This window comes from Berghia stephanieae, chromosome 3 (assembly GCF_034508935.2).
Source record: "Berghia stephanieae isolate SIO BIC M18660-M18661 chromosome 3, UCSD_Bste_1.3, whole genome shotgun sequence".
In the NCBI taxonomy this organism is placed as follows: Eukaryota; Metazoa; Mollusca; class Gastropoda; order Nudibranchia; family Aeolidiidae; genus Berghia; species Berghia stephanieae.
The window spans coordinates 93,318,761-93,331,868 of record NC_088362.1 but is presented as its reverse complement, the minus strand read 5'-3'; the positions used below and the strand labels follow the sequence as shown (position 1 = coordinate 93,331,868).

At 35.7% G+C, this 13,108-nt stretch overlaps 1 protein-coding gene across 1 annotated transcript in view; it reads left to right on the top strand.

Annotated features, from left to right (window-relative positions):
- Positions 1–718: 718 nt before the first annotated feature.
- LOC144968859 (uncharacterized) overlaps positions 719–13,108 on the top strand; it is a 16,791-nt gene continuing 4,401 nt past the window's right edge. Inside the window, exon 1 of the mRNA XM_078907646.1 lies at positions 719–1,545. Coding sequence (XP_078763772.1) covers positions 914–1,545 — 632 coding nt within the window. The 5' untranslated portion in view covers positions 719–913. The remainder of the gene's footprint in view (positions 1,546–13,108) is intronic.

The following is a 13,108-nucleotide window of genomic DNA, read 5'->3' as shown; positions in this document are numbered from 1 at the left end:
AGGTAGCACAACGAGGTCATTCAGGGGTCAGATAGTCGTCGAGGGTGGAGATTTAATGACTTTTGGATTTTCAGCTAAATGTTCGTTCGTTTAGTGCCGTGGGGATAATGTCCTGCCTGACTATAGTTTTGAACCTGGTCACATGAATTTGTTTTCTATTTTTTTTTACTGGTATCGTCTCAATTCTTGGAAGTGGTCTCAGGGCATTCATTCAAGCCTATCTTTAAAAATATCAACTGCATTCGCCTTAAATGCGTCAGGTCAATTTAATCTGACAGTTTTAAATTCTAGAAATCGCTCACTATTATGTGCGGTGTGCTTTTTTTAAAACACAGTTTTCTTAGCATTTGATTGTATTTTATTTTTTACTTTGAGAGAGCATATGACATGTAACACCAGAACAGGGGCAAATTGATGGACGTTAGCGGACACAAACAACTTATCAGTTTGTATTGATCTGCTTCGTATATTGTTGTGAAACGGGTCGTAACACAGTATTATCATAGGATCTTTCATGTATTATCTGTCCATATAATTATTAACATTCTAAAGGGTTATTGATTTCATAGAATGGTAATGCTGTTTGATCTGCGTGGTCGGTACTATTTAATCCACCATTATCAATGATTAATTGTTTTTTTTTAATTTCTGAATGGTGGTGGAAAATATTATATTGTTCATTTTTTTTCCTGTTTCAGTGTCTGGCTCATATGATTCTTGAAAAATCACCGACTGAAGTTGGAGCAATAGTAAATTATAGAAACAACACCAAAGACTCAAAAGGATATATATAAGTGTGACTGGTGATCATCCCCTCAGCACAAATTCACTACCACAACTGTGTTTAGCTCTCACAGAAACTGTAGTCTTTTCACGGATTCCGTTCTTATCTGCTAAGACACGTTTAAACAATATGAATATGGCATCCTACGTTTTTAGAATAAAAAGACAACATTTATATTCAACTTTTTTAGCTACAACGATTTGCTTCATCCTGCTCCTCGCCACAGTTCCAATCAAATGGACCCCGGTGGTCGCCATTTTCCCGTATTACAGGACATGGCATGAAGTTAGTTCCCTTCACTTAATGAAAGTTTTATTGACCTCAGCGCCATCTGGAGTGATCCCCATTAAAAATTGTTCCGTTATCTATGAACCTGTAGTCACGCGCAAAGACATTGAAAAATTGAAGTTTAGAATGTTTTCATATTCTCGCGCAAAGTCCATGATGAAGAAGTTGAAACAGGGAGACGACGAAACAGATATAACTCCTTTTTTACCGCTGATGCAAAAAGAAACCAAAATTACTCTTTTACACACGTATAGAGTTTTAGAAGAAGCTTTGGATAAAGCAGGTGTCAGCCATGTGCTCCTGCATGGAAGTTTGTTAGGTGTGTACCGGTTCTCAGGACTTTTACCGTGGGATGACGATGTAGATGTTTCTATCAATGTGACAAAATGGGCCGAGGTTCGAGACGCCTTGTCCTGTATCAAAGGATTCAAATTGTTCGTAGATCCAACGATGAGATGGTCTTTTTTCCCAAGGTAAGCTAGTACAGTTTGGGTGAAAGTAATATTTGGCTAACCCACGGTTAAATGGTGCCAATCTGTTAGTGTGCTGGATGTCGTGAAATTGACTGACTCTTTTTATTATTTTTAAAGGTAAACTGCTTGGTCTAAATATCACACAGTTCTTACCATTTTTTAATGTTACCGGGCTCAATATTGTTTTGATATGATATGAATTTTAATGGGCTAAATTAGGCTAAGGCCTTAAATTGACCATGCCCTGTTAGCATATCGGCATAGTAAATCAATTCTAAATTATAGCCATGAACATTTTACAGTATTATTTTATTTACAATATACAGACATTGACGCCAACGATATCATATGTTACAAAAATCGGTATTTACATGCCATTCATCATTTTCAAACATTAAATGGGACAGTTCTTTGTCAACATTTTAAAAATAATTGACTGTTTCTGAGTTTTTTTGGTGTCAAATTATAGTTTGTTCCAGAAGTTGAAAGTTCTAGAAATACGAGTAATAACATTCCGTGAACATCATTATTGTTATATAATCTCCTAAATTATCATCATCTATCATTAACCAGTTAACTGCAGTGCCCTGTAAAATTCGTGTTTAATTTGTCCTTCAAATATCGAATCGATTTAAATGACTCTGATGTTGGCGAAAAGTCTCAAACCTTGGACTTCGCGAGTTTTTCCAGAGTACGACAGTTAACTGGTTAATCCCCGTTAAGATGTAAAATTAGTTATCCAATTCTTAAATAAATCTCGGGTAACAAATCGATCGATCTAAAAGCAAACGGGAATTTATATAGATGCAGAGTCCAGTTACTTATGGAACAGGAGATCATTGCGATTTCTATAGCAATATTAAAAGTATGCTAACTGCCCTTTGATAGGGCTGATGCATTTGACTTTCCACCAGACCTTGCAGACCCAGCTATCCAATCACAATAAATCATTCTAATCGACAGTAATACTCAAGTATAACTAACTTAGTCAGTTTATTCGACAATGAAGGGGAAAAAGACAAAATAAATAAACAACGTGTACTCAAACAAAACCGTTTATGTGCAACTGGAGTTCTCTTTCGATCGAACTTTCGTTATTCATTGTAAATAGGATTATAAAATGTATTTAATGATGGAGATATACGACTTATTATCAATATTGCGTCCTTTGAAGGCGCTGCAATTTCACAACATAAAAGAAGAAAATTAGATTTTAAATGTTTATGTATTTACATATAGAAAACTTGTTGGTCCGGTCAAAAGCTGAGCTCATTTTTCGGTTTCTTTTCAGTTGTCCCTCGACTACTACTACTACTACTACTACTACTACTACTACTACTACTACTACTACTACTACTACTACTACTACTACTACTACTACTACTACTACTACTAATACTACTACTACTACTACTACTACTACTACTACTACTACTACTACTACTACTACTACTACTTCGCAGTCCGAATTACACTTGCTGAGAATTGTGTGATTCAGTTATTGTGGATAAGTATAGCTGCTTTCTCCATCCCTTGATGGGATCCAATTGAGGTTGATATTGTTATTAATTCTCTGCTGGATTCAAATTGTAATGCAGTATTCGATAATAGGTATCTTATGAGCTTCACGTGATCTTAGTCCAAGAATGAGTCGAAGATTGATAACAACTTGGTTCTACATATGGTGTCGAAAGCTAAACTCATATCGATTCCAAGTATGGTAAATTCTTCCTTTTATTTCTCCGTTCTGGCTTTCAGCCATCGATGGGCCCATACTATGTTGGCAGTGCTTCTACCTCTTTTAAACCCGCTTTGTGATGGCGAAAGATATTCCTCCACCTTTTCTCTAATTAATTCTGTCGAGCGTGATTGTGCTTAAAACTTTTCTTAGCGTGGGTAATGAAACGATTGGTCGCAAATTGTCTAAAGGGCCTTTCTTTTTTTTTATTGGTTTGTTTAGCAGAATGAGTTTTCCACTTCCAAGATTAAGAACTTGTTTTGTCTTAAATATCTTATTATACATATCAGCTAGTATGTGCAAGCCTTCATCGTCAAGACATTTTAGTTCTTCTGCTCTAACACCATCTAGACCTGGAGATCTACTGCTATTGAGCTTTTGTATGGCTACACTTATTTCTTGGGGATTATAGGCGTTTCAAGCTCTGGATTGGTAGACTCGAATGGTTCCACTTCATGAATACCCTTGTATTACTCAGTGTAGTAAACGCTTATAGTGTTTATAATTTCTTTATCATTACATAAGGTCTTATCATCATCATCATCATCATCATCATCATCATCATCATCATCATCATCACCATCATCATCATAATCACCACTATCGTAGTCATCATCATCACCATCATCATCATCATCATCATCATCATCATCATCATCATCATCATCATCATCATCATCATAACAATCATTGCCATCTTCTTCTTAATATAAGACACTATATTTATAATATGGTTATCTGCTGTCCCAGGAAATATATCGTATCGTTCTGTCTGTCTGTCTGTCTGTTTGTGTGTATGTATGTATGTATGTATGTATGTATGTATGTATGTATGTATGTATGTATGTATGTATGTATGCATGCATGTATGTATGTATGCATGCATGCATGCATGCATGCATGTATGTATGTATGTATGTATGTATGTATGTATGTATGTATGTATGTATGTATGTATGTATGTATGTATGCATGCATGCATGTATGTATGTATGTATGTATGTATGTATGTATGTATGTATGTATGTATGTATGTATGTATGTATGTATGTATGTATGTATGTATGTATGTATGTATGTATGTATGTATGTATGTATGTATGTATGTATGTATGTATATCATATCTTTATCATTACATAAGGTCTTATCATCATCATCATCATCATCATCATCATCATCATCATCATCATCATCATCATCATCATCATCACCATCATCATCATAATCACCACTATCGTAGTCATCATCATCACCATCATCATCATCATCATCATCATCATCATCATCATCATCATCATCATCATCATCATCATAACAATCATTGCCATCTTCTTCTTAATATAAGACACTATATTTATAATATGATTATCTGCTGTCCAGGAAATATATCGTATCGTTCTGTCTGTCTGTCTGTTTGTGTGTATGTATGTAGTATGTAGTTGTAGTGTATGTATGTATGTATGTATGTATGTATGTATGTATGTATGTATGTATGTATGTATGTATGCTGATGTATGTATGTATGCATGCATGATGATGCATGTATGTATGTATGTATGTATTTATGTATGTATGTATGTATGTATGTATGTATGTATGTATGTATGTATGTATGTATGTATGTATGTATGTATGTATGTATGTATGTATGTATGTATGTAATGTATGTATGTTGTGTGTATGTATGTATGTATGTATGTATGTATGTATGTATGTATGTATGTATGTATGTATGTATGTATGTATGTATGTATGTATGTAGGTAGGTAGGTAGGTAGGTAGGTAGGTAGGTATGTATGTATGTATGTATGTATGTATGTATGTATGTATGTATGTATGTATGTATGTATGTATGTATGTACGCTCATTTCTTTTGTATACATGTGTAGAAACAATGTGCAAGCGTATATGTCATGTATGACGACTGTGTTTGTATTTGTAAATTTGTTGATGTTCATACCATGAACCAAACTGAGCATTGTTTACCTCACATGAATTGCCTTTAATTTGGACAATAAAGATTATTATTATTATTATTACTATTATTATTATTATTATATTATTATTATTATTATTATTATTATTATTATTATTATTATTATTATTATTATTATTATATTATTATTATTATTATTATTATTATTATTATTATTATTATTATTATTATTATTATTATTATTATTACATGTATCTTTGATAGTAGTAGTTTCTTATGGTTACACCTCCAAGTGAACCGTTTCACTCCAGTCCAGGTATTTTTGTCCTCCTTGATGGACGGTATCATAGCCCCCTGGCACGGCTGTGGACGGGCAGTGCAGGACCAAGTGGTCCATATTTTGTTTGGCACCACCACATGCTGTGCACTTGGGCGAATCTCGGTAGCCCCAGCGGTACAGGTTTGTCGCTGTTCTGCCGTGTCGGGATCTGATTCTGTTTGCATGTACCCACTGCTTTCTTGTCAGCTCGTTGAATCCCGGCAGTGATTGGATAGAGGGGTCGTTGATTATTGCGCTACCCTTTGGCGGGCAGTCAGTCCATTCCTTTCTCCAGGTCTCGGCGATATCGAAATCTTCTAATTTTGAGCCATAAAAAGGTTTCCTTGATTTAAGGCGTGAGGTTTTCAGTGCCATTTCCGTGACTTGTTTGAGCGGTGTTGTGTATGAGATGTTGTCAAGGCGCTCATGTTGTTTTTGTGTTGCTTCTTCTCTACGGAGGTGAGGGGGAAGCAGTGCCGCTTAAGGTTGGTAGCCATGCTATTGGTGTGGATTTTAGGGCTCCCGAGACGGTTCTCATAGTATCATTAAGTAGAGTGTCCACTATATTTACATGGGCACTGCGAGTCCAAACCGGGGCACAGTATTCAGCGACGCTATAGCATAGGGCTAGTGATGATGTTCTTAGGACTTTTGCAGGGGCTCCCCAGGATGTACCAGCGAGTTTCCGTATGATGTTGTTTCGTCGTTGTAGTTTATGTGCAGTGTTCTCCAGATGGTGTTTATAGGTCAGTGACCTATCCAGAGTGACCCCTAGGTATTATGGGTTTGCATCATAGGGTAGAATGGTGTCATTTGTAGTTACTTTAAGTTGGTCCTTTGATTTTGCATTGTTGAGGTGGAACATGATTGACACTGTTTTTGTAGTGTTCATCTTCAGGAACCATGTTTTGAAGTATTGGTGTAGAGTGTCTGAATCTTGACTAAGTACTGATTGTATTTCTTGTTTGTTTTTTGACTTAAAGGCAATGGCTATGTCGTCTGCATATCCAAACTTTATGGATTTTGTTTCAGGAAGGTCGCTGATGTAGATGTTGAAGAGGCTCGGGGCGAGGACTGATCCCTGTTGGACGCCATTCCTAATCATCCTATATTTGCTGGTTTTATTACCTAGGCATACAGAGAAGCTTCTTTTTCCGGCCATTTTGTTCAGCAGTTTTAGTGTTTTTCTACAGTCTATTAATTTTGACAGTTTAAACATGAGGCCAGTGTGCCAAACAGCATCATATGCAGCTGAGAGATCGATAAATACAGCCCCTGTCTTCATTTTCTTTTCAAATCCTGTTTCTATGTAGGATGTCAGTGCCAGCACTTGTTCTGTAGTATCTCTGTTTGGTCTGAAGCCTGCTTGTTCTGGTGGGATGCTGTTGTCAAATTTAGGAGAAAGTCTTGTGAGCATTATTCTCTCTAACAGTTTAAAGAAGCAGCAGAGAAGGGATATTGGTCGGTAGCTGGCTGGATCTTCAGCTGGTTTGTTTGGTTTCAGGATGGCTAAGACCTTTGCTTGTTTCCAGTTAGAGGGATAGTTGCTTGTTTCAATTATCTCCGAAAATGCAGACGAGAGCCAGTTGATAGCATTTGGCCCCAATTTCTTTATCATGTCCGGGTACACTCCGTCTACACCGGCTGCCTTTCCTGCTTTCATTTGTTTTATGGCAGCTTCTGTTTCAGCTGTCGATATTGGTAAGGCTGAAAAGCTATATTATGGTAGGCTGTTGTATATTTCTTGGTGTCACGTTCGAATTTATGATTTGGAGTGTGCGTGCTTCGTTGTTTTATTTGTTTGCGCTATTTTTTCCACGCTTATGGGTGATGCACTGGGGTTTGACTTTGGCTTATCTGGATTGAGTTTATTCAAAAGGTTCCAGGCACGTCTGCTCGATCTACCAAAGTCGAGGTTTTCTGTCATTTCCATCCATTTTTGTCTTCTTCCTTCTTCAAGTGAAATTAGTAGCTCATCAGTAACATTTTGATCTTGAGTTTTTTCATATTCTTCTAATTGTATCTTTGATCATAAGTCTATTACGTGTTATTTGAGGTTTGAATGTATTCACCACTTTGAACATGCTCATACTGTCACTGTACTAATTATTTCTGTCACAATCTCATCTATAGTCTTTTTGCGATTATTTATTGATTGAAATTTAATTTTATGCATAATTTCATTTCTTTATCTCTTCATTTTGCTCTTCCCATCCTTGTTTGAGCAGCTGTTGATGTCAAGTCTCAATAGGCTTTGCTGCTGTGATAAGTCATGCAGTATTGGACAGTAATCTTGTTTTTGTGTACTACTTCTCTCAGGCAGGGTTGTTTTCCTGCTCTTCAGCACGCTTTGGACAAGATGTTGTTGAATTTCAGCTGGGTTAGAGGCATCCTATTACTTGACGAAAGATTCGACGCGAGTTTGCTTCTGAAATTTTCTTTGACTAGGTCATCTCTTAGACTGTTGTAGTCTTTGATCGATTTTCTATTTTGTTTGTTATACTTATGCCTTGGTTTATTTTCATTTTCAATTTTCAATTTATAGTGACAGTTTTAACTATTTTACAGTTTTGAAATTATTCATATTATAAAGCGCAGCTCTGGTTATGGAGCTGTTCCTTTTTTATATATACATCCTATTTCCATTGTATTTTTATTTTATTGTGTAAATTATAACACGTCTGTACAAAAAAATTCCTTTTTGGGATGCAAAAAAGTATTATTATTATTATTATTATTATTATTATTATTATTATTATTATTATTATTATTATTATTATTATTATTATTATTATTATTATTATTATTATTATTATTATTATTATTATTATTATTTTTATTATTATTTTCTGTTGGCCTGAACTTTGAAACTAAGAGTCTATGATCTGTGGATGTCTTCATTCCTGCATTTGTTCGTGAATCATTGAGAATACTTTTGAAATGGTCCGACATTATGATAAAGTCTATCTGATTGTAAGTATTGATAATCTTATCATCAGAATTTTTCCACGTTCCTTGTCATGTAGTAATATGGCGGGAATGGTGCTTAAAGGCACTATTACATATGAATAATTTATGTTCGCAGCAAAAATTAATAAGATACTGGCCATTTTCAATACGCAGTCCTTTGTAATAAGCACCAAGGCATGTTTCGCTGTTGTCTTTCCTTTTTCCTATTTTAGCATTGAAATCGCCCGTGATTATGATGTTGTCATTTACTTGGTCCAAGTTTATCATTTCAATTTCATTGTATAATCTATCTCTTACTGTTGAATCTTTTTTGGATGTCCCCGAAGTAGGATGGTGGGTGTTAAATGTAAGTGTAGACTTGTTTAGAAAGCATGGAATGGTTTTAAAGCTCAAAACAGATATTCTTTCGTTTATAGACCAATATGAGTTTAAATAAGGTGTTAGACGGTTTGATATTAGAAAACCGAGCCCTCCCTGGATATTTTCATGTTCAAATGTAATGAGACGGCAACCTAGTATTATTTCATCATTGGTCTTGTCTTTGATCTCTTGTATGCTTATTACGTCTAGTTTGTAAATCGGCCCTCAATCAGGTTGATTTTCTTAAATTTTGAGGAGATACCGCTAACATTGAATGTTGCGATGTTCATTCCTAATTTATAATTGCGTCATCGATAGTCGAAAACTACTTCCGTAGACAAGAGACTTAAATAGAGCAGTAAAGTTAGGTGCCCCAAACGTAAACAAAGGTCGAGAAGCACGTGGCAAACCACATGTTCCTGTCTTGACAGCTCACGTTCCAATGTAAATAATAGAAAAAAATAACCTTTAAAATTTGGCTGTTAGGTGGCAAAAGAAACACATATTCATAAATACTCGATCATGCATCAAATAATGTCTAGATATGGATATTTTATGGAACAAAAGGTAAAATTTTCTAAAATTTATCAAAAGTTACAGTCTATCTATTTTTAGACCAGAGCAAATTATTGCGCTGGTGTGAACAAAACGAGAATTATTCGGAGCCTGATTTTCATAATAATTTAGCCTTATATTATTATTTCTGCAACTGTTAGATTTTATGTAAACATATTTTCAAAACTGAAAGTGTATTGCCTACAACTCAAACTACAAAATTGGGAGACCTATATTGTGCGTAAATTATTCCGGTCCCTAACGGAAATCACTAGCAACTTGTTATTGTTTACGTTTGGGGCACCTAACTTTACTGCTCTATAGATGTTACTTCCTTTTAATTTTAATTATCGATAATAGGTTGTTGAAGGGATCCCGATTAAAATGTGATAAATTTATAAATTTCACACAGTACCTTGTCAATTCGTTATTAAATTTACATATAAACACATCTAATCAACAGATGAATAAGTAAATAAACTACTACTACTACTACTACTACTACTACTACTACTACTACTACTACTACTACTACTACTACTACTACTACTACTACTGCTGCTGCTACTACTACTACTACTACTGCTGCTACTACTACTACTACTACTACTACTACTACTACTACTACTAATACTACTACTACTACTACTACTACTACTACTACTACTACTACTACTGCTGCTACTACTACTACTACTACTACTACTACTACTACTACTACTACTACTACTACTACTACTACTACTACTACTATTTCTTCTATTACTACTACATTCCTATTATGTCTTTTATCTTCCATTATTAGAAAGTTTCCGTCTCTCTCACACGCTGACTTTCCCTTATCATACTAATCACACCCCAAGATATGAAGTGAGTAGAAAAGTGCCAGAAGACAATAGAGAATAAAAAATTTTTATTCTCTATTGTCTTCTGGCACTTTTCTACTCACTTCATATCTTGTTGTTACCAACATAAGTGCCTGCTCCACTCACTTTTCTGAATTAAAAATTCACCCCATACACCGGAGCATACTCAATGTCTCAATCGTTTCTATGTTATATGTTTGTGATGAGAATATTGGCTGTTAAGCTTAACTGCTGGTCAAAATTACTTCGCGATGGTGGTGAACGAATCGGCGATCTCAAGAAGTGGGTGAGAGAGGGATCTAGAAATGACTTTGGGTTTGAAACGAATATTTTTGTGTTCGTGGATAGCTCACACGGTAGAGCCACGCTCTCACCTGCCAGGCGGAGTTGTCGTACCAATAAGGTCGCAGGTTCAAACCCCACCACCGCCGCGAAAAAATTTTTTATTCTCTATTGTCTTCTGGCACTTTTCTACTCACTTCATATCTTGTTGTTACCAACATAAGTGCCTGCTCCACTCACTTTTCTGAATTAAAAATTCACCCCATACACCGGAGCATACTCAATGTCTCAATCGTTTCTATGTTATATGTTTGTGATGAGAATATTGGCTGTTAAGCTTAACTGCTGGTCAAAATTACTTCGCGATGGTGGTGAACGAATCGGCGATCTCAAGAAGTGGGTGAGAGAGGGATCTAGAAATGACTTTGGGTTTGAAACGAATATTTTTGTGTTCGTGGATAGCTCACACGGTAGAGCCACGCTCTCACCTGCCAGGCGGAGTTGTCGTACCAATAAGGTCGCAGGTTCAAACCCCACCACCGCCGCGAAAATTTTTTTTATTCTCTATTGTCTTCTGGCACTTTTCTACTCACTTCATATCTTGTTGTTACCAACATAAGTGCCTGCTCCACTCACTTTTCTGAATTAAATAATCACACCCCAGCGACTCCCTATTCCCACACCACGCCAACGTTTCATTCACACTCCAACCACCAACGAGTTCAGACGATACAAATTATATTCCGTTTTATTTTATTTTTCCATGTTCATTTGTTTATTGTTGTGCTGACTAAGTATTTGTACCAGAAACGTCCATTGTCCGTATTCTTCTCATCCGGAACATCTCCATTATCATTCTTTCGTTAGTATTATCACAATCCCAGGCTTCAGGCAGACCCTACAGCTCTACACTACTGCTAGTGCCGCCACCACTATTACAACTACTCATACTACCATTACTAAGAGTACTTCAACTAATGCTACTACTACTACTACTACTACTACTACTACTACTACTACTACTACTACTACTACTACTACTACTACTACTACTACTTCTACTACTACTATTAATTCTACGTTTTTATTTTAATCTATTTACTCAATAAAATTTTTTTTCTTGTTATTTTATTTAATCTCATGAGCAACTTTAAAATTCACTCTCTTCTTTTATTTTTTTCCTTACTTATATTTCCTTACTTGCGCTTTATTTCTTACCCTATATTGCTTTGTTTCTTCGCCTTACCAACAACATTCTCTTATCTCACGTCCATCTTTAATATCGTTTCTACCATCTATTTTGTTGACAAACGGGAAACCCTAAACGTCCACACGGTTTGTCCTCGGGTATTAAATTTGAGCTTCTATTCTAATCTCCCGTTGTTTTTATTATTTCTATCACTTCAAGCACATCATTTGATTAATGCTAAAACACTCTGTGATTGCTTATTTCTAGTTACGTTCAATCGTTGTTTAAGTGATAAGTACAGATGTTGAGCCTAACATTAAAAAGATTAAATGAAATATAAATTAATAAATTAAAAATAATCAACTGTATCAATTTTCACTTCTACATTTCTAGAAGTGAAAAACAATATCTATAATGAATATTCTATTTATTCATTTACCGCTCCTTTAATATTAAAATCGAGCGCTTTTATTTCATGGTTTTATACTTCTATAAGACAGCTATTGAACATCTCCCATCACGGATTCGATTACAAAACGCGGAATTTGCCCTGACATTGTGTCATTTTATTTTTAAAGCTGTCCGGGGCACATACTTTCGAATGGTCAATCAAGTCCAAAGTCAGAAAAGTCGACTGGATTTGGCATGTCAGTATTCTAGCTCTGTGACTTTGTGATTTATTTTCCCATTATCGTCTTCCCAATTGTCATTTGCAACCATTTATACTATACTAATCGTGTGGGATACCATAGGAAGTATAAAAACACAATTAAGATCAACTCGAGCAAGGTTATGAAAGGACCAAATTAAAGAGGTATCCAGGTTTCAAGAGTGAATTTGGACAGGAAAATTGTTCTGGTTTTAAGTGCGGTGCAATTATGTATATAACCCGCGAAACCTCATGTTTGAGAGTGTTTGCCATGGCAAGGGAAATTTAAATCGATTGCTATTTGAAGGAAGAGTTTTCGGGTCAAATTTTTCGATATGAGTTTTTCCACAGTTTAACTGGTTAAGAGTGGTTGCACTTCGAGAAGTCCGACGAGGTAAACGCGCCTTTCTATTCTCTTCACCAGCGTATCTATATACTGCTCTTGGTATAAATCCTATATCTATTGTCTACTTCCTTTTGAATGAGATCAGACTTCGAAACAATATATCACAGAAAAAGACCGCATGCGTTCAATAAATATTGATGGACCCTAACACCAACAATAGCTCTCTGTAACCGGAATGGACCCCAATCCAAGTGACCTTAGCTGTAATAAAATAGGGATTAGGATAGTACGGTTAAAACTGTCCACGCTTCATGGGGGGTTGGGGAGGGAGGGGGGGGGGGGGGGCAGAGGA